Raw genomic sequence first — 22288 nt, 5'->3', positions numbered from 1 at the left:
CGTTGAGAATTATAGCTGAATGTCAGATAGCAGAAGCTAAATGGCAATAGAACTGATTTGAGGAGCTGATACTGTTTGATGAGCAAAGATTGAAGGCATTATACCATGTTCAGGGGTATTAACGTAGGATTGCCAGGGTATTCAACAAAAAAGTCAGATCTAAGAATTTGAGGGATGGAGACTTAATGCTAAAAGATAATCGAGCTCTTATCCATGACCCTAGGCGCAGGTTCAAACCTAATTGAACGGGTTCCTACATCATCAAGTCAATCTGGTCAGGGGGAGCAGTCATTCTCATGGATTTGGATGGTTTGGAGTTCTCGTAACTAATCAACATGGATAAGCTGAAGAAATACTATCCTTGAAAGGCTCGCTGGGCCAAAATCTGGGAGGGCAACCTAGGCAAAAGTTAGAGTATAAAATAAAATAAAAAACAAAAAAATAGAAAATGAAAAAAAAAATGTAAAAAAGAAAAATGAAAAAAGCTCGCAAGGTCAAAAACCCGAAAGGATGACTTTGGCAAAAGTTAGAGCACAAAATGAGAGTGTTAATACCCGAGTGAACCTTAGCCCAGAACTACATAAGGCCTGATTTCTATCTTTGGGATATGTAAGTAGCTTCATCTTGAAGTTCGACCCTAATCATTTATCAACTCACTCATCCCGTTCATGTTTAATTGGTGTATCTTTATTTAACTCGGCTATCCTATTTATGTTTGATTGGCTCGTCTTGTTCAATTCAATTGTCCTATTGCTCCTTCATGACGAGTTTAGTTGCAAGATAGCTTCAGTTGTGCATTTCAAAGGTTGATTTCATGTTGGTCAGGTAGTGGTCATTTGTAAAAATAGATTTTGAGGACTTTTCATGAAGTTGACTAATTTTCTAGACAATTATTCCATTTTTGCAAAATTTAGACCATTCATTGGACCCAAAAAATGAAAATTTTCAATGCTCACAGCTTGGCTTACATGACTTCAAAAAAGAGAGTGGAACAAGCATGCTAATCTAATTCTCATGTTGATCAAAATCTTTTTAGCAAAAAACCAAAACAAAAAATAAAAAGTCAAAGCGTTGAACTAGGGGCACAGTTGAGTCAGGTTTTCTATTTTTTCCCATATTCTCGAGTCCTCGTCACCTTAACTTGTATTTTTTTCTTTAAGTCGAGCACTCGCCGAAAAATGCACAGTAGTTGTCTCCGGCTATGTCCTTCAGTCAGGTGGTCGACTAGTGATGTTTTGTTTTGTGTCCATTTTATTTTGGCAATCATAAAGGGGTACGTTTGGGGATGATTTTTTCTTTGTTTTCCTTTCATTAAGTATTTTGTGTTTTGGTCAGTTATAGGCTCAATATTCAGTTCAGAACTCATTGAAACGCAACCATTCTTAATTTCAAAATTCAAAACAAAATGGTTTTCATGCTCAAGTGCCATTCATGCCATTCGGATTTGAAAAACAAAACTCTTTTTTATTAAATGTTAGGGATCAAACTCCAATCAAAGTTGTACAGAAGAGAGTTGAAACTTTAAGTGCCCACTCCCAAGCAAAAATACAAGAAAAAAAAATGAGAATGCAAGCATTGTTCTTGATTTCCAGTGACTTGTGTTTCTGGTGGCAAAGGTTACAGGTTGACGCTTTAGTTTTACCACCCGCTTCCATTATTAGTCACCTTGTATCGTCATTACTCTTGAGAAGCCTATGAAAACTGTGCCTCAACATTGGCAGAGCTTCCAAAAGAGATTACTCATTGCTGACCGTCAAATGAAAAGTACCAAGGAGCTTCGAATTGAGCCTTAGAGGTCACTTGCCCTATTACATACGCTGAAGCATGGAGAGTTGTGTGTTTAACTGATGAACTTTACTTGTCCTACCCTGCAGCTGGCGGGAAAAATTGGAGACCGCAGTCACTGTCTCTAAGCAAGATTTCAAAGTGTAAAAGTTGGTCTTGATATTAGGCTGTGCTACTATCAATTGCTCGACTAACAGCGCAGGAAAACTGAAAATAGGGGTAGGGGTAATAAATCGAGGCTTAGAGGAGTTGGTGTCAGAAATCTCTACTAGAGAGTCATTAAAGTTTGGAAAGAGGGAAAAAGTACAGAGGGATGAGGCCATGATAAAGGAGATGTAATGTCAAAAGATAGAGTTGTAGAGTAATTTTGCAGTTTTTGGTTTTGCTTTGCCTTTCCCTCACAGTTGTCCTTAAGAAGAGAAGGGAGAAAACAAACGAGAAGAAAAAGCCAAACGAGAGAAATTTCCAAGGTAATCATTGAAAATCAGAGCCAGTCCAACTGTTGTCGATTAGGCACCGCGATTGTTGAAATTGCACACCAGACACGACATTCGAAGGAGACAGAAGAAGGAGAGAGAGACAAGAACATGAGATATATATATATATATATATATATTGTGTATGTATATGTATACCGTATGCATATGTATATATGTATGTGTATTTGTATGTATATATGTATATGTGTCCGTATATTTTTGTGTATCTGTGTGTCTGTCTGTATATATATGTATGTGTATGTATCCATATATGTATATATATGTATATATTTTGTATGTATAAGCATATATATACTAAAAAAGAGAGAGTGAAAAAGAAAAAATACAACATAATTTCAAGAAAGAAGAAAAAAAATAAATAAATAAATTTGTGCTTCAATCAAATACAGTTAAAACCTTCCCCCTTTTCGTATGAAATACAGTTAGGTACACATGTTGGTTACACGACCTATCCTCCTTTCGTGTGAGACGCATTAGGATTTGAAGTTTACTTGGTTAAAACATTCACCCTCTTTGTATGAAATACAGTTAGGTACACCTATTGGTTACATCACCTTTCCTCCTTTTGTGTGAAACGCGTTAGGATTTGAAGTTTACTCGATTAAAACCTTCCCCCTCTCCGTATGAAATATGATTAGGTATGCTTGTTGGTTATACCACCTTTCTTTCTTTCGCATGAAACACATTTGGATTTCAAGTTCATTATTTCTCCTCTCATGTGAAACGCATTTGGATTTCGAGTTCACTATTCCTCCTCTTGCGTGAGATGTGTTTGGATTTTGAGTCCACATTTCTTCTCTCGTGTGAAATGGGTTTGGATTTTAGGTTTGCTATTTTTCCTCTCATGTGAGATGCGTTGGGATTTCGAGTTCACCATTTCTTCTCTTGCGTGAGACACATTTGCATCTCAAATTCACTATTCCCCCTCTTGCGTGAGACACGCTTGGATTTTGAGTTCACCTTCTTCAAGCATTTGTGCTGTGACACATTTGTATGCAATGTTGTGGCACACTAGTATGCGATGCATGCCCTCTATTGTTTCTGTTGTGGTACATTTGTATGCGCTGCACCCCTTATTATGTTTCATATCATTTGCACGAGGCTTACCTCTCATGTTGCCATCTTCATGTTTTATCATCGTTACATTGCATAATCATGAAACAACAGGCTACGCGAAGCGTGTAGGTCTAATTTTAAATTGCATTTCAAACATATCATTTGCATCTTGCCCCTGAACTACACTGGTTTGATTCCTTGTAAAGAGATACGTAGGCAACCCTTGGGTTCAACCAATTGTATTTGCATCTTTTTTGTTTGCCCAAGTCTTACGACCTTGTCAAAAGGGTCGACTTCGGGCTTTGACATTCACTCTCGTCATCAAATGACTTCGAGCTCTGTCAGAGAGGGGCAACTGTAGACACCTTATTTTGACCGGCCCTAAAACTTGGGCACTTTCTTTTAATCACCCGATGATGAAAATAAGAATGTGTTTTGCACAAAATTCTCAGTAAAAAGATGGAATTTGAGCTTTGTTTCCAATCCTAAGCCTGTTTTGGTCAAGTGTTTAAGCCCCGTCGGACAACTGGAGCGAAGTTGGACTGAACCAAAGCAAAACAACTGACCCGGTCAACCACCTAGTGGCATATTTGCCCAGATTTTTGTTTTGGGTGGGGGACTTCACAACCCCATTTTTTGACCCATTTATGCATTAAATGTATCTATTATCAGCCTTCACTGCCTAGTGCATGATCCATTGAGGGTAATGCTCTATATTTGTCTTCCATTAACTCCATCTGTGCTCCATTAGTTTCATTGTCTTCTCTAAATGCTCCATTAGGTCTCCACTTTGTCTTCCACCATTGGTCCACTTGCATTGCCTATATAAGGAGAGTTCAAATCTTGAATTTGGGGAGATAAATTTGAGAGAAGAAGTGTAGAGAGAATGTTGAGCTTGAATTAAAGTTTGAGAAAGAAAAGAAAGCTTTGAAAACAAACGAGTTGTCTTGCCAAAATAGTGAAGTTACCTAGCCTCTATATATCTCATCTTCCCTTGCAAAAACCACTCAAGAATCAAGTCCTAAAGCTTTGATCAAAGAGAGTAATTCTTCCCAAATTGAAAGGATTAAAGAAACACACTTGTCCACAACCCTCCTCTTAGCTCAAATTCCAAGCTCTTGAATTGAGGATTGAGATCATAATTCATAACCTTGAGGGTGATCAAGAGGAAGTTTGAAAATCAAGAAGTTCAATCTTTTTTTGAAAGGTGAATTTTCAATTCTTTCATTTTCTTTTATTTTCTATCTTATATTTGTTTTTTTGCTTTCATTTCATATTGTTTTGTTGTAATCTAACTAGAAGTGGTTAGTTTTCAGTTCTTTCATTTTCTTGCTATCTTGTATTCATTTTCCTGCTTTAGTTTCATATTAGTCTTGTTGTAATTTAATCGGAAGTGGTTAATTGAGCCACCTATATATTCTTTGTTTGTTCTTTTCTCGGTGTTGCAACAAGACTAGTTTTGCTAGACCTAGTTGGCCGACATGCCTAGTTAGTCGACCGACTAACTTCTTTTGGAAGAAACGAAGTAGTCTTCCAGAATTGAGCATATCAATTTTGAGTGGTCTCCAAGACGCATGAAGTTTCTATTTTGTTTTCATTTGAGTGTTTTGTGAGTTTTTTTTATTTTTTATTTTGTTATATTATTTTCCTCCTCCCTCTATCAGTTGAATTTATAATTATTTATTTAAAGTGTTATAATAATTCCTCGCCTGTTTCTCTCTATCACATTCTTTTACTTGCTGTCATTTGTGAATATGCATCATATTTTGTTTTAACTCCTATCCATGCTTTGCGTCCATGTTTTATGCATCTTGATTTGGCTAAGTTTGCATTTGTGTATTTATTCAATTCCTATGTGTGATTATGTGCGCTATCTCATGTTCTTGGAACGATTCACATGTCATATATTAGAAGTCAAATTTAGTTACATCTCATGAGTGAATTACATTAGAATTTTTTTATATAAGATCATACATATTTCGCTAACTTTGTTTTATAACTATTCGTGAGATATCAGTAAATATGTAAGATTTTATGCTTTAGCATCCCGCGTTTGCGTGTTTTTATTACTATGTTTAAGCATCCTATCATATGGCTACTTGCTTACTTGATATAACTGTATGAATGCTAGTAGATGGAGGTTGTGTCGCTTAATTTGGAATGATATTGATTTTCATGTTTGTAAACTCAATTTCTTTGAGTTGTACATTGTCAAAACTCTTTCAAAATACATGAAGTCAGATAGTTCCAAAATGAATAGTGTAATCTACACTTGTTTGCTTCATATAGTAAATTTTAGGATTTATTAAATAATCGGAACATGGACATATAAAGTTAATAAAATTCATATCATGGTTTAGTAGAGGCTGATCTTTTGTTCGGGTGAGCGGAAGTGCTCAATTAATGGCCTTCCCCTCTCATACCTAAGGTTCCGAGCGAAGCATCCTTGGTTACGACGAACAGTGGCCTTGGCACGAGTCACGAGTTTTCTAATTTTCCCAAAATATTAGGAGCAACTTTAAGATCTGGTGATGTAGTCTATTTTGGCAAAGATTTTGTCATAAAATGGATTTTCTATAAAAGTTGCCAAATCTGGACTCTCATCTATGTTTTACATTGCACTCGTAAGACTAGATTAAAGTTCCGAACTGTTTAACGCGCACATGTACCGTCGGGTATGTTACACTTATACATGGTTCGTAGTTCATTCTAAACCCAATAAACCTATGTATGAGTGTGTGTGTGTGTGTGTGTGTGTGTGTGTGTGTGTGTGTGTGTGCGTGTGTAAGAGAGAGAGAGAGATAGCGCGCAGAGACTATGGAAAATATGTTATAGTACTAGATAAAGAAGAGCACAGACTACCCACTTAAGCATTTTTTAAGCAATTCTCTAGGTAGAAAAGTAATTGTTTTCTTTTAGTATCATAAATGCTTCTTTGATTTGTTTGTTGGTGTGCTCTGATAACATTTCCAAACCAAAGTACTCTTTTCCTATTCGAGTTATATCTATCTACCACTTCAAATGAGCCTTCGGGTATAACAACCATATTAGCCTGAGTTCCTTTGAAATGAAAAGTGATAATAGGAAGGTTTTTGAACTCTTCTTCCTTGTCTCTTTCATAGCACATAGTCAAATTCAATGGATTTGAATTGTACCTCTTCAAATTCTTAAATTTTAAGTAGTGTTTTTCTAACTCTCCTAATAAAACATCATAAGCATGCTTGGCAACTCTTGAATATCCCAAGCTAGAGTATATGATGCAAACCCCACTACCAATGTTGCCTCTCAATGCAAATACCGTTGCACTTATATTGAGTCTTCGACCATTGAGGCTAATCCCTTGCAACTCCAAGTAGTAAAGCGCCTTGTCCTTAACACGTTGCAAATTGGTAATGCTTGAATTTGGTTGCGTTGGTATATCTGCACCAAACCTTAGATAACTCATAGTCTTACGATACACAGTTTGGAGGTTAACTACTGGAAGGCAGTATAAGAATGAGAATTTTCCGTTACTTTGAGGACCAATTTGGTCCACAAAGTTGTCAGGACGACCCCATCCCATACCCATTATCCCTGCTATTTTGTTATTCTTGACATAACCATATTCAATGATGTTTTTCAATTCGCAACCAAAAGTTACATTCTCAACCTTGTCTATCTTGCTATTGTTGGATTTGAATAGAAATTTTCTTTGGCAAGAATACTCAACAAGTAGGTGTTGTTTGTATAAGCCACGATGTAGTTAGTATAACTTCATGTACTTGAAAGAATGGGTCAAAAGGATTTAGAAGTATTCTTGGGAAAAGGATAGTGTCTGCAAAAAATATTTGGTACAACCCTCACATTGTGTCCATGTGAGACTGCTACCTGTGTCCATATCCAAGTAGTACTCTTTGTACGATGACTTCTTGTTGAATATGCCAATCCCAAACCTAACTATGTACATGAAAGTTTGAGCCTCAATCAATGGACATACAATTTCAGAATGTACAAATTGTGGGTTATTGTAGTTTTGTGATTTTGTTGATGATAGGATATACAACTAATGAGCTCAGGCATTGGATTGTCGATGCGCGTTTGAATCCTCTCTTCGTTGAGTAGGTTACCCTTCAAGAGAGGTGACTCTGAGAAGTTAGCATGGATAACGAGAAGGATCAATCCATTGGGGTTTTCAGCCACACCAATCACTAGGAGCAGACTTGACAGTGTAGAAAGAAATCAATTAATGACAAGGTTTTGGCCATGGCACTTTTAAACATTGGGTTGTATGACTAAATTGGTGAACTATGCAGGTTTTTTGTAGTGAAAAGAGAGGATAGACGGGCTATTTGATGATTTTTTCCCTTAGTATGATCATGTTTGGCCACATGTTAACAACTAGTTAAAGAATATGATTCAGGTTTAATATTTCTTGAAGAGGATCAAGACCCAATTTACTCTTAGATTCTTGTGGATCAACTTCCAATTTATTGAGAGATTAGTGCATTTTTTTTTTACTAATCTTAAATCTTAATGAACACATCAAAATATTTTGTGGAATTTTACGTACAATTTTAAAGAAATCTTGAGTAAATTCACATTACACATTAAAATACCCATGAAAAACAAAAATGAACCTTTAATTTATGACATTTGAGTAATGTTAGACATCATGAAAAGTTTCATGGAGATTCTCCACCCTTGGATTACATATTTGATAAAACACTATACACTAATCAAATGAAGAAAAATATTCATCAATCATTTCATGATATTTTTTTTTTATGATCCCTAGTATTATTCATTAATAAAAAAAAGATTAACGATTTTGCATAATATTTTGAGACTATCTGATAGATTTTTATACAGAAGGGACACAAAGTATCTCAAGCATCTCTAGAGCAGTTCTATGGGCCAAAAAACAACATGCCCCCTCTAGTATCATAAACAAACCATCGATTCGTTTGTTGGTATGCTCTAATTGCAGTCCCACCATCATACGAAATCATCACCAAACAAAATAATTCACCCTTAACCAAACCACTCTTATCCATCACCAAAAAAGTGTTAGTGTTTAGTCTATTGCCCATTCCCAAATGGAGAACCCCACTCTTCCACTCCACCAACCCCACTAGCTAGTGAAAGGGGTTGGTGGCAACCAATAAGCTCCTCCCTCAATTGTGTATAAATTGAGGTGAGGAGGAGGGGTTGGATATAGACAAGATAAGAGATTGCAGTGTGTGTGTAATCTGAGAGAAGATTGTGAGAAGTGAGAGTGTTATAGTGTGTAAGTGAGGTGTGAGTGTGTAAACTCCCTCCGGGAAAATTCTATAGTGGATAGCTCTTCGTAGACGTAGGCAATTGCCGAACCACGTAAATATTCTTGTGTTATTGTGTGTGATTGATTTTTGGTGTCTCACAGTCCCAACAAGTGGTATCAAAGCCAAATCAGTTGTGTTTCGAAAAAATGGAGTGCATTTTTTTGAAACTAGAGAAATCAAGTTGCTTGAAATCAGCTTTTGAGCATACCAGGAGCAAGGTCTCGTCAAGAGGAGTCCATAACTACAAAAAACAGCTCCAGAAACCTTGCCACGCTCCCACACGCGCCACCCAAAGAAGGCGCGTGAATCCCAGTTGCACCACGCGCCTCCACGCACCGATTGAACAAACGGCGCGTCCTCCCACTCTCTTCACGCGCCTCACGCGCATCTGAAAGAAGAAGACGAGCCATGTGGCAGCCACGTCACGCCACCTCAGCACACGTCATCACCACGCGTCAGGCACGTCAGCCTGAGTTGACCGTTGACTGAGCCGCCAAGCCGAGCCATTGAGCCGAGCCGCGCCTCGTTGACCAGCTGTTGACCAAGCTGCTGAGCCGTTGACCACGCCGAACTGGAGAAATCATTCGGTGCTTCTCAGTCGCATTAGGTTCTGCAGATCAGAACCGTCCAAACTGTTTTGGCTCGATCTGAGTCATTCTGAGTCCATTTCTAACTATCCAATAGTGCTGTTAAACTATTTGGAATATTCCGGACACATCTGTGCAGTCGATTTTCCAAATCAAATTTTAAAATTTGCATTTTTTTTTGGACAATCCGAAGTGTTTTTCCAGCTAATTTGACTAGTCTGGACTCAACAGCGAAGCCTATTTTTTAGACAGAGATTATTTTCTGTATAGACAAGTGTTGATGGAGGAATCAACGTCGATTTCGGGATCTATGTTCAAGTTGACTCTTTCCAATTATGCAATTTGGAAGTCACGGATGGAAGACACCCTGTATTATAAAGACTTGTTTGACCCTATTTTTATAAAAAGGGTTAAACCAGAAGTAGTAAAGGATGATGACTGGATAAAGATGAACTGCAAGACTATCGGTCATATCAGACAATGGATAGACCACGGTGTGTACCATCATGTCGCCGAGGAGACATATGCCTATGCCCTATGGACAATGTTAGACGACATGTACCGGTCAAAGACCGCTCGGAACAAAGCCTTGGTGATGAAAAGGCTTGTCAATTTGAAATTGAAGAATGGTGTGTCTATCGCCGAGCACACTAGTGAATTCAAAAGTCTGGTGAATCAGCTTGCAATCGTCAAGATGCGCTTAGACGATGAAATGCAAGCCGTTCTATTGCTCAGTTCTTTACCAGATAGCTGGGAGACATTGGTGGTTTCTCTCAGCAACATTGTACCAGAAGGGAAGCTGACCATGAGCATGGTCACAGACGCCATGTACAATGAAGAGACAAGGTGAAAAGACTTAGGTGGAGATCAATCCCATGCCCTCGTCACAGAAAATAAAGGTAGAGGCAGAGACAGAGGAAGAAGCAAAAGCAGAGGACACAACAAAGGACGTAGTAGAGGAAGATTTCAAGAAAGAAGGAAATACAAAGAAGGTACGAGCCGGCCGAAGTTTAAGTGTTACCATTGTGGCCAAGAAGGTCACATAAAGAAATATTGCTATGCCTTGAAGGGAGAACAAAAACAAGACAATAGACAGCCAAAGACTAAATATGGGAACACTGCAGTTATTGTCTCAAAAGATATTGCATTATTCTCTGTTGAAGAAGAAGAATGCCTCCATATGTCAGATAATGACACCGAGTGAGTGATAGATACAACAGCTTCCTACCACGCCACATCCCGGAAGGAGTTCTTCAGTACGTACCAAGCTGGAGATTTTGGTATAGTGAAGATAGGCAACTCCAGTTTTTCAAAGATTCTGGGAATCGGTGATGTTCGCATCCAAACCAAAGTTGGGTGCACAATGGTGTTGAAAGATGTCAGGTATGTTCCCGATTTACGCCTGAATCTTATCTCAAGGATAGCCTTAGATTGACAAGGCTATGAGAACTACTTCGGCAAAGGCATGTGGAAGTTGAAAAAGGGATCTCTGGTGGTAACCAGAGGACAGGCAAGTGGCATGTTGTACAAGACTCATGTGGAGGTGCATTCAGATAGCCTCAACGCAGCAGAAGATGAGGCATCACCAAATTTGTAGCACAAAAGGCTGGGTCACATAAGTGAGAAAGGGTTTCAAATTCTGGCAAAGAAGTCACTTATTCCCTTTGCCCAAGATGCAAAATTGAACCCTTGTGACAACTGCTTGTTTGGGAAGCAACATAGAGTCATTTTCCACTCATCATCCAGAAGACAATCAGAGTTATTGAGCAGAGTATACTCTAATGTATGCGGTCCTGTAGAAGTGGAATCTTTAGGTGGCAGAAAATACTTCCTGACATTTATTGATGACGTATCACGGAAGGTATGGGTTTATGTCCTAAGAACCAAAGCTGAGGTGTTCCAGCATTTTCAAACATTTCATGCTACGGTGGAAAGGGAGACTGGAAAGAAGCTGAAGTGTCTCCAAACAGACAATGGAGGCGAGTACACGTCAAAGGAGTTTGAAACCTACTGTCCTACTCGCAGCATCTGACATGAGAAGACTATTCTTGGTACCCCACAACACAATGGTGTAGCCGAAAGAATGAACCAGACCATTGTGGAGAAGGTTAGATGTATGCTCAAAATGGCAAAGCTACCAAAGCCATTTTGGGGCGAAGCAATTCGTGTTGCATGCTATTTGATCAACAGATCGCCATTAGTTCCACTGAATTTTGACATTCCAGAGAAAGTATGGTCTGGAAGGGAGATTTCTTACTCTCACTTGAGAGTGTTTGGGTGCAAAGCATTTGCACATGTATCCAAGGAGCACAGGCAGAAGCTGGATGATAAAGCTACTCCATGCATCTTTATTGGCTATGGAAATGAAGAATTTGGATACAGATTATGGGATCCGAAAAACAAAAAGGTTATTCAAAGCCGAGATGTGGTATTTCAAGAAGGCTAGACCTTAGAAGACATTGGGCAACCAGCCAAACCCAAAGTTAATGATGTTTTAGAAATTGTTCCCAATCCTACACCATCACAGCATGCCACTGATGAAGAAGAGCTACCGCAGCATGCAGCTAATGATGTAGAGTTGTAGGATAGATTGCCAGAAGAAGAAGATCCAGAAGAAGAGGGTGTGGAGCAGGGGGAGCCACAACCCCCTCCACCAGAGACTGTTGATCACAGTTGCGAAGATCAACAAGAGAGTCTAAGCTGTCGTCAAAATACCCTGCTTCTGATTATATTTTGCTTACTAATTAGGGGGAGACAGAAAGTTTTCAAGAAGCTCAGAATCATAAGGAGAAGAGTAGCTGGCATCAAGCTATGCAAGAAGAGATGCAGTCTTTGCAGAAGAATTAGACTTATGATTTCGTAAAACTTCCCCAGGGTCAAACACCATTATAGAACAAATGGGTGTTCAAGTTGAAGAAAATGGCAGTGGAAAGCTAGTCAAGTATAAAGCTCGATTGGTTGTCAAAGGTTTCGGGCAGAAGAAAGGTATTGATTTTGATGAAATCTTCTCGCCAGTTGTGAAAATGACATCCATTCGAGTAGTTTTGGGACTAGCGGTCAGTTTAAATTTGAAACTTGAACAGATGGATGTGAAGACGGCATTTTTCCATGGTGATCTGAAGGAAGAAATTTACATGGAGCAGCCAGAAGGTTTTAAAGTAAAAGGGAAAGAAAACTTAGTCTGCAGATTGAAGAAAAGTCTTTATCGCCTCAAACAAGCGCCTAGATAGTGGTACGAGAAGTTTGACTCATTCATGGTGGGTCATGAGTACAAGAGAACTGCTGCAGACCAGTGTGTCTATATCAGGAAATTTCCCGATGGAAACTTCATCATACTCCTGCTCTATGTTGATGATATGCTGATTGTTGGACAGGATACCACAGCAATTAGATCACTGAAGAAAGAGTTATCACAGTCCTTTGACATGAAGGACCTAGGCCCTGCACAGCAAATGTTGGGCATGCAAATTGTGTGTGACAGGAAAGCCAAGAAGTTGTGGCTATCACAGGAGAAGTACGTTGAATGGGTGATTGCGAAGTTCAACATGAAAGATGCTAAGCTAGTCAGTACTCTGCTGGCTAATCATTTCAAGCTGAGCAAGAGTTCTTATCCCTCCTCTACTAAAGAAAGAGAAGAGATGGAGGCTATTCCCTACTCATCCGCTATAGGGAGTTTGATGTATGCAATGGTGTCTACCCGACCAGATATTGCTCATGCTGTTGGAGTAGTAAGCAGATTTCTTTCCAATCTAGGAAAAGAGCATTGGGAAGCAATCAAGTGGATTCTGAGGTACCTCAAGGGTACGACAAAAATGTTTTTGTGCTTTAGAGATGCTAAACCAGTCTTGGAAGGCTATACAAATTTTGATATAGCAGGAGATCTTGATGGTAGAAAATCTACATCAGGATTTTTGTTCACTTTCGTAGGGAAAGCTGTGTCTTGGCAGTCCAAGTTGCAGAAGTGTCTTGCTTTATCCACAACCGAGGCAAAATATATTGCCATAGCGGAAGCGGGGAAAGAGATGTTGTGGTTGCAAAGGTTTCTCTAAGAGTTGGGATTAAAGCAAGAAAAGTTCATGGTACATTGTGATAGCCAAAGTGCCATCGACCTGAGCAAGAATTCGATGTACCATTCTCGCACAAAGCACATTGATATTCGGTATCGTTGGATACGCGAAGTGATGGAAAAGCAGTTATTGGAACTGATCAAGATCCATACAAATAAGAATCTAGCTGACATACTTACAAAGGTGGTCTCGAGAAACAAACTCGAAATCTACAGAGACATTGCCAGGATGGACTTCAAGTGAGAAGTCAGTTCTCCATATGGGCATGGATGGGGAGAATTGTTAGTGTTCAGTCCACTGCCCATTCCCAAATGGAGAACCCCACTCTTCCACTCCACCAACCCGACTAGCTGGTGGAAGGGGTTGGTGGCACCCAATAAGCTCCTCTCTCAATTGTGTATAAATTGAGGTGAGGAGGAGGGGTTGGATATAGACAAGATAAGAGATTGCAGTGTATGTGTAATCTGAGAGAAGATTGTAAGAAGTGAGAGTGCTATAGTGTGTAAGTAAGGTGTGAGTGTGTAAACTCCCTCCGAGAAAATTCTATAGTGGATAGCTCTCCGTGGACGTAGGCAATTGCTGAATCACGTAAATATTCTTGTGTTATTATGTGTGATTGATTTCTGGTGTCTCACAGTCCCAACAAAAAGACCCTTGAGGACCAACCACAAGATCACTATTTCTCAAATGGAATGTGATGGTAGGAAGGTTCTTCAACCCTTTCCTTTTCTTTCTCTCATAGCAAAGGTCTAACCCTCTCATTCCACCATACTTCTTCAAATTCTTCAAACTTTAAAAGTAATTTTCCAATCCCTTTCTCAAGATAGCATAGGCAGGGCTAACAATGCGCGAAAATGGAGTACCAGTGTCTATGATACACCCTCTGCTACTATCCCTTCTTAATGTAAACACACTCTCCATGATGTTAAGCCTTTTTTTTGTTTATGCTAATACCATCAAGTTTCAAAATGTAACATTTTCAATGTTGGTAGCATTGCAATGTTATGACATGTAAATTTGACCGCCTGATTATATTTGCACCGAGCTTAGATACGTTGTAGGCCACTGGCGAGTAAACTTGTTGACTATTGGAAGGCAGTATGAGAATTTACCGTTACTTTAAGAGTCGGTTTCGTTGATAAATGAATGTCGCCCCCATCCAGGGCTCATTACTCCCGCTATTTGATTTGAGTTGTCACCATATGCCGCTTTGCTATTAATTCCACAACTAAAGACAAAGCGTTGGACTGTCTCAGATTATCTCGTGCTGGAATTGAAAATGAAAGTTTCCCTGGCTAAAATGCCAATTGAGGAGGTATCATCCATGTAACTTATATTGTAGGAACACGCGCTTCCAATGCACTGGTTTGGTAAGCAATACTTGGATTTGTTGCATGGGACAAAAAGATAGGATTGAGAGCGGGTGTTAGCGAATAGGGGATTTCTTTGAATGAAGCAGCGACCGTTTGGACCTCTGCAGCCCTCGCAGTGGATCCATATGATATCGCTGCCAATGTCCATATTCAAGAAGTATGAGGTGTATGACGGTTTTTCTATGAAAGTGTGAATCTCAATTTTCACAATGTACGAGAAATATGATTGAACATGAACTTGTGGACGAATTATTTTTGAATCAGCAATGGAGTGTAAAAGCCTTTGATTATCTCTGTGTAAGTGAGGTTGTGTAAATGTATAGGTGAAAATGGGAAGTCTTTGTGCGAAGCCTGAGTGTCAAGCCATTTGCTTTGTTGATTGCACCACCCATTAGCAATAGGCTTGACATGAGGTAGAGAGAAAGCAATGCCAATGTCTTGGCCATAGCTTGTAGTTTCAATAATTGAACTTGATAGTATAAAAAGTAAATTTTGAGGTTGGATTAGAGTGTAGTGTCAAATTTGATGTAGTTAATGTCATGTATATATTATTTATTTATTTTTGTAAGGGTTTAATTCTTTTGTTCTAATCTTGATTGCATATCTTGGATATAATAAAGAAAATTTTGTTACCAATTAGAAGAATGTTGAATACATGTTTATTAATTGCACCACCCTTGAAGACTCTTCTGCAGATGCTCAAAATTTATGATCCTCAAAAACAAAGTAAGCCTTGAATCAAAATATAAAGATACACTAGAGGGGTTGGTTTCTCTTTTTTTTTTTCCCCCTAAAACATCAAACAGAATTTAATGCATTTGGTGGGTTTCCAAGCATAATCTTAAAATAAATTCTAGGTTAGTTCGGATTTAAAGCAAGAGATTTTGTGACATCTGACAATTCTAAGCTAGCTCTTGCTTTGATAGCTACCAAGAAATCCTTGACAATTGGATTAGTTATATGAGATTAAAAAACACACCATTTCACTCATATAATGAACTATGTTGAAGTGAATTTAAAAATTGAGTTTTAATTTTGGTACAATTTTACTTTCTATATACTTGTGGGAGCCAAATATTTGGCAATGTCGGGAAGAACGTACTCTGCAGAACACACTATTCGGCGTTACCCGGCGCGCTCAAGAGGCCGAATACAATAGATAGGTCAGATAAGCGTAAATCCATGGAGCCGAATATGAGAGAGGACAATAAGTAACGAGTAGGCCCTGGCCCCGAGGCCCAGTAAACGAGTATAAATACAGGAACTACAGAGAAGGGTAAGGATCTCTCCTTATTTAACTTAGAATACAAGTAACCTAGAGCTTGAGACTGACTTGTTCGTCAGAGTGCTAATTCCGGCACCCACATCGGAGTGTTTATTTCCTTTCAGGTGACTATCTGAGGAACCCAAGCGTCTTCCAGGATCCGAAGGGTATTTCCAAAGCCATATCCCCACAATTGGCGTCGTCTGTGGGAATACTCGAATACATCCATGGAAGGCGTAACCAAAGATCCTCCGATAGCCATTGACGAGATTACACAGAGGGATGACCTTACTCCAGCAAATATGCTCGGAAAGGAAACCATTGCTGCAAGACGCGCTTTGAACTTCGACTCACAAACGACTTCAGCGCAAGAGACAATGCAAGCAATTATGGAACAAGCAAAGCAGAATGAACAGAGGCTGGAGAATATGATCGCTGAAAATGAGCGTCTCCGTCAAGATTTGGCCCTGGAAGTAGTGAAATCTAGAGAAGCTGCGCGCCAAGATCCCGAACGACCTCCAAGGGCAGGTGAACTACGACCTCGAGCTCGACCAAGGGACACCGATAGTGACTCTAACTTATTATCCACGGAGCCCGGCAAGAAGAGACGAGCCGAAACCTCCAGCTCCTCTGAAAAAAGTCTACGAACAAGGAATAACCGCAGGAGAAACAGTTCGGATGAAGAAGATCAGCACGATCCCTTTGTCCGACGGATTGCAAGGGCAATTCTGCCTAAGAAGTTCAAAGCTCCGTCATTTACCCTCTACGATGGAAAATCAGACCCCACCGATCACATCCGTCACTACAAGCAAGCCATGACATTGCATGCAGACAACGAGGCCCTCATGTGCCGAATATTCCCCAGCAGCTTGGGACCTCTGGCAGTCAGGTGGTATTACAAACTGGAGCCGGCTTCAGTCAAAAGCTTCCATCAATTACAGAAGTCCTTCAGGGCCAGATTCATCACCAACGAGGTCCAGCCGAAACAAGCAGACTCTCTCTGGGCGATGCAAATTCAACCTGAAGAAACACTGAGAGCGTATTCGGCGCGCTATTGGGAATGATTTAATCTTGTTGATGACGCTTGCAACGGCTCCATGGCCATCATCACCTTCAAAATGGGATTGCAACCAGACAGTGCCCTCCGCAGTTCCTTGACCAGAAGACCTCCCAAAATGGTCTGGGGATTGATGAAGAAAGTTGAAGAATACTGCAAGGTAGAGGACGATGCCTTGCGGGTTAAAGCCGGACGCGTATCTAGTAAAACGGCACCCCCAAAAATTGCTCAGCCAATAAGTTCCATACCGCCTCAAAGCCCAGAACCACGGCAGTGGGGTAAACGAGATAAAAGGCGGGATTCTCGCCGATCGAACGATCAGTGCTCTCACCGAACAGATGAACTGCTGCAAGTCGACAGCAGGCGCACGAGACGTACCGACAAAAAATATACAGAACTGACAGAGCCGATCAATGCGGTAATGTCCAAAATCCAACATCTCCCGTTCTTCAAATGCTCGTCGAAAATGCTAGGCCCTCCTGACACACGAAGGCGGGATAAGCGCTGCGAGTATCACAAAGATCATGGCCATGAAACTGAAAGTTGCTACGCATTAAAGGATCACCTGGAGGAACTGGTGCAAGATGGCCGGCTTTAACAATACGTAAGAAAAGGCAACCCAACCAAGGCACTAGCCTTAAGACAAGATTCACCTCCACTTGGCGTGATCCATATGATATACAGCCTGCCAGCACCTCTAACCGTGCACACAAATCAATCGCATCCAATCCCCCGAGAGCAACATACTCCAACCAAACGGCCCAAAAAAGCTCCGAGTATTGCCTTCAACGATTCTGATCTTGTTGGTATGACAATCTCCCACATTGATCCGTTGATCATCAGATTACGCGTAAACCAGTTTACCATCGAACTCATTCTCGTAGATCCAGGGAGTACGTCGGAGGTTATGTATTATGAGACCCTCATCAAACTCGGCTTTAACAAGTCAGATCTGTCTCCGGCGCCTTATCCGTTATTTAGCTTCAACACGAATCCAGAGTACCCATTGGGGAAGATCACATTACCCGTTCAATCAGGCTCCAGAACAGTCAACGTTCAATTCTTGGTCGTAAAGCTTCCTTTGCCGTATAATGTCATCATGGGACGAACCTGGTTGCATATCATGCAGGCCGTGCCGAGCACCTATCATCAGCTTATGCGCTTCCCGACAGCCCGTGGCGTTGAAGAGATCCGTGGCTGCCGGCAGTCAGTATGAATAATTTTATGAAAGTTCTATCACTGAACCGACTTGTGGGCTCTGATACTTGTATTTAGCTGACTTCTGCAATGAAAAGTCTCATCTTTTTCCATCGCGTAATTCACTTCCCATTGGTGTCAATAAGTCTCCGGATTCCGAGCGCCCTTCGTGGATATCACGATTGGCTCAAATAAGCCTCCGAATTCGGAGCGCCCTTTCGTGGATATCACGATTGGCTCAAATAAGCCTCCGGATTCGGAGCGCCCCTTCGGTGCATGACACCTTAGGGCCGATTATGTGATATCCCTATTCCGTAGTATGCTAATTGGTCCTTAATTTGAGTATGATTATGTGTTTAGCATGATTTTACGTGCTATCATGTGAAAATATATGTGATTTTGAATTTCTATCTGTTCACCGTAGGAATATCTGTTTGACTATTTGCTTTGGAAATTAAATTGAAGGCCTTATCGGCTACAGAACCCAAAATTGATTATGCCATTGTGATTGGCATAATTTTTAGAGCCTACAGTGAAATTTAATTGAAAATTGATTCGGGTCGGATTAAATTGATTAAATTAGTGAATTAGTGCTCTATTCTTTGATATTATAATAATATTACAAGAGAGGGGCTTTTAATATGAGCACTACTCAATCAATTACTTCATTTTGCTTCACTTGGCTAATATACACTCTAAGGAGAGGAGAGGGTCGGCTGTTAGAGAGAGAGAAGGGAGAAAAATCTGTGTTTGACCTTGTAGGCTTGGAAATTTGAAGTCCAACTCTAAATTGGACCATAGATTGAAGGAATTGGGCTTCTAGGTAAGCCATTGACTCTTGAATTCATGAATTGAACTTGTAATCATGTACGCTCAAGGTTTAATTGTGATCAAGGGCATGATTTAAATTGGTTTTGATAAGATATGGTCATGCATGCATAGAATTGCCTTTAAATTGCCATAAGTTGCATAATCTAGCATGTATCATGTCAATTAAGCAAGATTTGAAGTTTGATCATGCATGCAAGCTTGGTTTTGTTGAGCTTTATGAGAATAGGCACTATTTACATCTTTTGAAATGGAATTGGAGTTGAAAGATTGCATGCATGTTTGATTAATGAACTTATATGAGATTTGAAAGCTTGAACCATGAGGTTACAAGAATGTTGATTTGTTTTGAAGAAATGTGACCATGATTTTGAGTAATTGGCCTCGTAATACTTGTATACTCATGGTATGTAATATGTTTGCATGTTTGGGAACCAAGATTTTGAGTTTGGAACCTTTGGAGGTCGTTTGGAGCTCAAGAATACAATCTGGAATTTCCAGAATTTTAGTGTTCGCTCGAGCAGGGAAACCACCGCTCGAGCGTAAATTTCGTGCTCCCAGCACTTTTTGCAGAGTTGGATGTTCACTCGAGCGGGATATTTCACGCTCGAGCGGGGAGCTTTTGTAGACAGGCCTTCCGCTCGAGCGACCTAACTCACGCTCAAGCGTAATTTTGAGGTAACCAGTACTTTTGCAGGTCTCTTGGGTCCGCTCGAGCGGGATATTTCACGCTTGAGCGAGGACCCTGTTTTCTAAAATTTTGTTCATGCGTTTTGTGTTTCATTTTCCGTTCTCTTTCACTTGTAAGCACTCTTAAGCATATGTTAAGCATTGTAAATGAGTTAATGAGATAAGAATAAAGCCCAAAGAGGAATATGTGAATTAAGGAACGAGTTGAACAGTTAATGACCCTTTTGTGTTCATGAAATGTGTAGGGTCAAGCTCCAGGGCGAATCCACAAGCTGATCACTGTGAGTAATATCGATATTTGAAAGCTTAACAATGTCTAACTATTTATTCCCTTATAAGCTTTACGAATTGCTAATTGGGATTGTGGACAAAAGTCTAACATAAACGAGTGAATGGACCGAAGGTCGTTTCGATATGAATAAATGGACCTAAGGTCGTTTTGATAGAAATAAATGGACCTAAGGTCGTTTTGACATGAATGAGTGGGCCGAAGGCCGTTTTAACATAAACGAATGGACTGAAGGTCGTTTTGACGTAAACGAATGGATCGAAGGTCGTTTTGACAGAAATGAATGGACCGAAGGTCGTTTTGACGTATATGAATGGACCTAAGGTCGTTTTGACACGAATGAATGGGCCGAAGGCCGTTTCGACATAAATGAATGGGCCAAAGGCCGTTTTGACATGAATAAAAGCCTGAATGGGCCAACGGCCAGAATGTTTGGAACTACAGCCACTTGATTTGAATTTCGTATAGTTATATATCTGTTAAATAGGAGTATGAATTGGGCCCAAGGCCGTTTGGAACATATTGTTCCACATTGTCATGTAACTTCTGTATTTGATTTGATATTATTCACTAGGCTATCGCTCACGCTCATTCATGTGTTTGTAGGTGAGCCAAGAGAAGTCCAAACCCAGCCCCAATGAAGTATGCCAGGAACAACATGAGTTTTGGAGAGTTAGCCTTATGTCTCACGCACGAGACCCATCCTTGCCATTTGTTATGTATTTATACTTCGTATTGTTGGCAAGGACTTTGTGTCTATCTGCATATAGTTTTGTTATGGGTTGACTCAGCTTGGATGATCCTGTCTGTAAAGGATTTTATGATACTGTATTTTGTTGTGGGTTATTAACGTATATGCGTATGGTTTGTTTTAAAGTGCATATAAGCACGGATCTATGGACAAAGTTTTTAATTATTGCTTCCGTTTGGCCCCTTTACTCTGATGAGTTATATCTGTTTTGGTTTGAGGCTGTAGGTAATCTCAGGATTACTGGCCGGTTATGTCCTTAACCCATAGGGGCGGGTTCGGGTCATGACAGATTAAGTCTCCGGATTCGAAGCCCCCTTCGGTGCAGAACACGTTGGGGCCGATTAAGTCTTCGGATTCGGAGCGCCCTTCGTGGATATCACGATTGGCTCAAATAAGTCTCCGGATTCAGAGTCCCCTTCGGTGCAGAACACGTTGGGGCCGATTAAGTCTCCAAATTCGGAGCGCCCTTCGTAGATATCACGATTGGCTCAAATAAGCCTCCGGATTCGAAGCCCCCTTCGGTGCATAACACCTTAGGCCCGATTAAGTCTCCGCATTCGGAGCCCCATTCAGTGCACAACACGTTGGAGCCGATTAAGTCTCCGAATTTGGAGCCCTTTCTGCAAATCATATCCCCATTCGGCTCCTAAAGCTCGCACGCGTAGGCTGATTCATTACGTCGGTCGGCCAAGTACCTAAGCTGAGCCGAATCAGACTATAATTGAACGCAATGTCATTCGTCAACTTAGCGAATTGGGCACATCTTATGGACCCCTTATTACATACAAAAATTATTACACAAACTACAAGTCCGCATGAACGAAACAAAATATGCCAATATGCGAAATGAGGTGCCTAATTGGATATATAAAAACGCCCAGAATAAGGCGCAAATGTTCGAAATGAAACATTTTATTTGATTAAAACAGTAGTTACATAAATGCAACCCGCAGTTGAACATTACAATATCCATTTTCAACCTCAAAAGCGAAAAAGGGGAAAAGACGCGTTGGTAAAGCGGCAGCGCCAAATCAACGCCCGTCGCCCGGAAGTCCTCCACGGCTTGCAATGCCTTGAGCCAACTGTGCCCAAGCCCATGACTTGCACATTGCCAAACTTCCCCTGATACCATTGACAATGTCAAGGCAAAGATCTAGGACAAGGAAGGATAAACTCAACGGTCGTTGTCTCTCCTTGCGGGGCGATCTGCTTCGACGACTTGAAGACTCATGCCATCTTTTGGACGCCCTACCTCCCATACGGGTGGGTTCTCTGCTGCGGTCCATTGCAACACCAAGCTCGGCCGAAGTTTGAGTTTCTCTAACACACACCCCCACTTATCTCACCTCACATAACAAGTGATGAGGAATCAAGCGTGTTTATTTGCGCGAGGTGCCCACTCTTTTTATTTTCAATACTGATAGCGATCTCGAGGCCCCAATCCCGAGGTGATTTCATTAACGCTAAACTCCATGAGATGAACGTCGGTCGACATTCACCACTGCCTAGTTATCCAAACGGCTTTTTGAAGCACATGCACTGGC

The 22288-nt window shown here is 40.4% G+C and overlaps 1 protein-coding gene across 1 annotated transcript; it reads right to left on the bottom strand.

The window, feature by feature from the left end:
• Positions 1–6207: 6207 nt before the first annotated feature.
• Positions 6208–6909, bottom strand: LOC114321165 (aspartic proteinase nepenthesin-1-like). The gene has a single exon (XM_028268306.2). The coding sequence runs from the start codon at positions 6907–6909 to the stop codon at positions 6208–6210; it is 702 nt and encodes a 233-aa protein (XP_028124107.2).
• Between the last annotated feature and the right edge of the window lie 15379 nt (positions 6910–22288).

This window comes from Camellia sinensis, chromosome 14 (assembly GCF_055761805.1).
Source record: "Camellia sinensis isolate YWXY chromosome 14, ASM5576180v1, whole genome shotgun sequence".
NCBI classification, from domain to species: Eukaryota; Viridiplantae; Streptophyta; class Magnoliopsida; order Ericales; family Theaceae; genus Camellia; species Camellia sinensis.
This window is presented reverse-complemented; position numbering and strand designations above follow the sequence as displayed.

Coding starts and splice junctions, on each gene's coding strand:
- LOC114321165 (XM_028268306.2), bottom strand. CDS start 6,909: ATGGGTATGGGATGGGGTCGTCCTGACAACTTTGTGGACCAAATTGGT.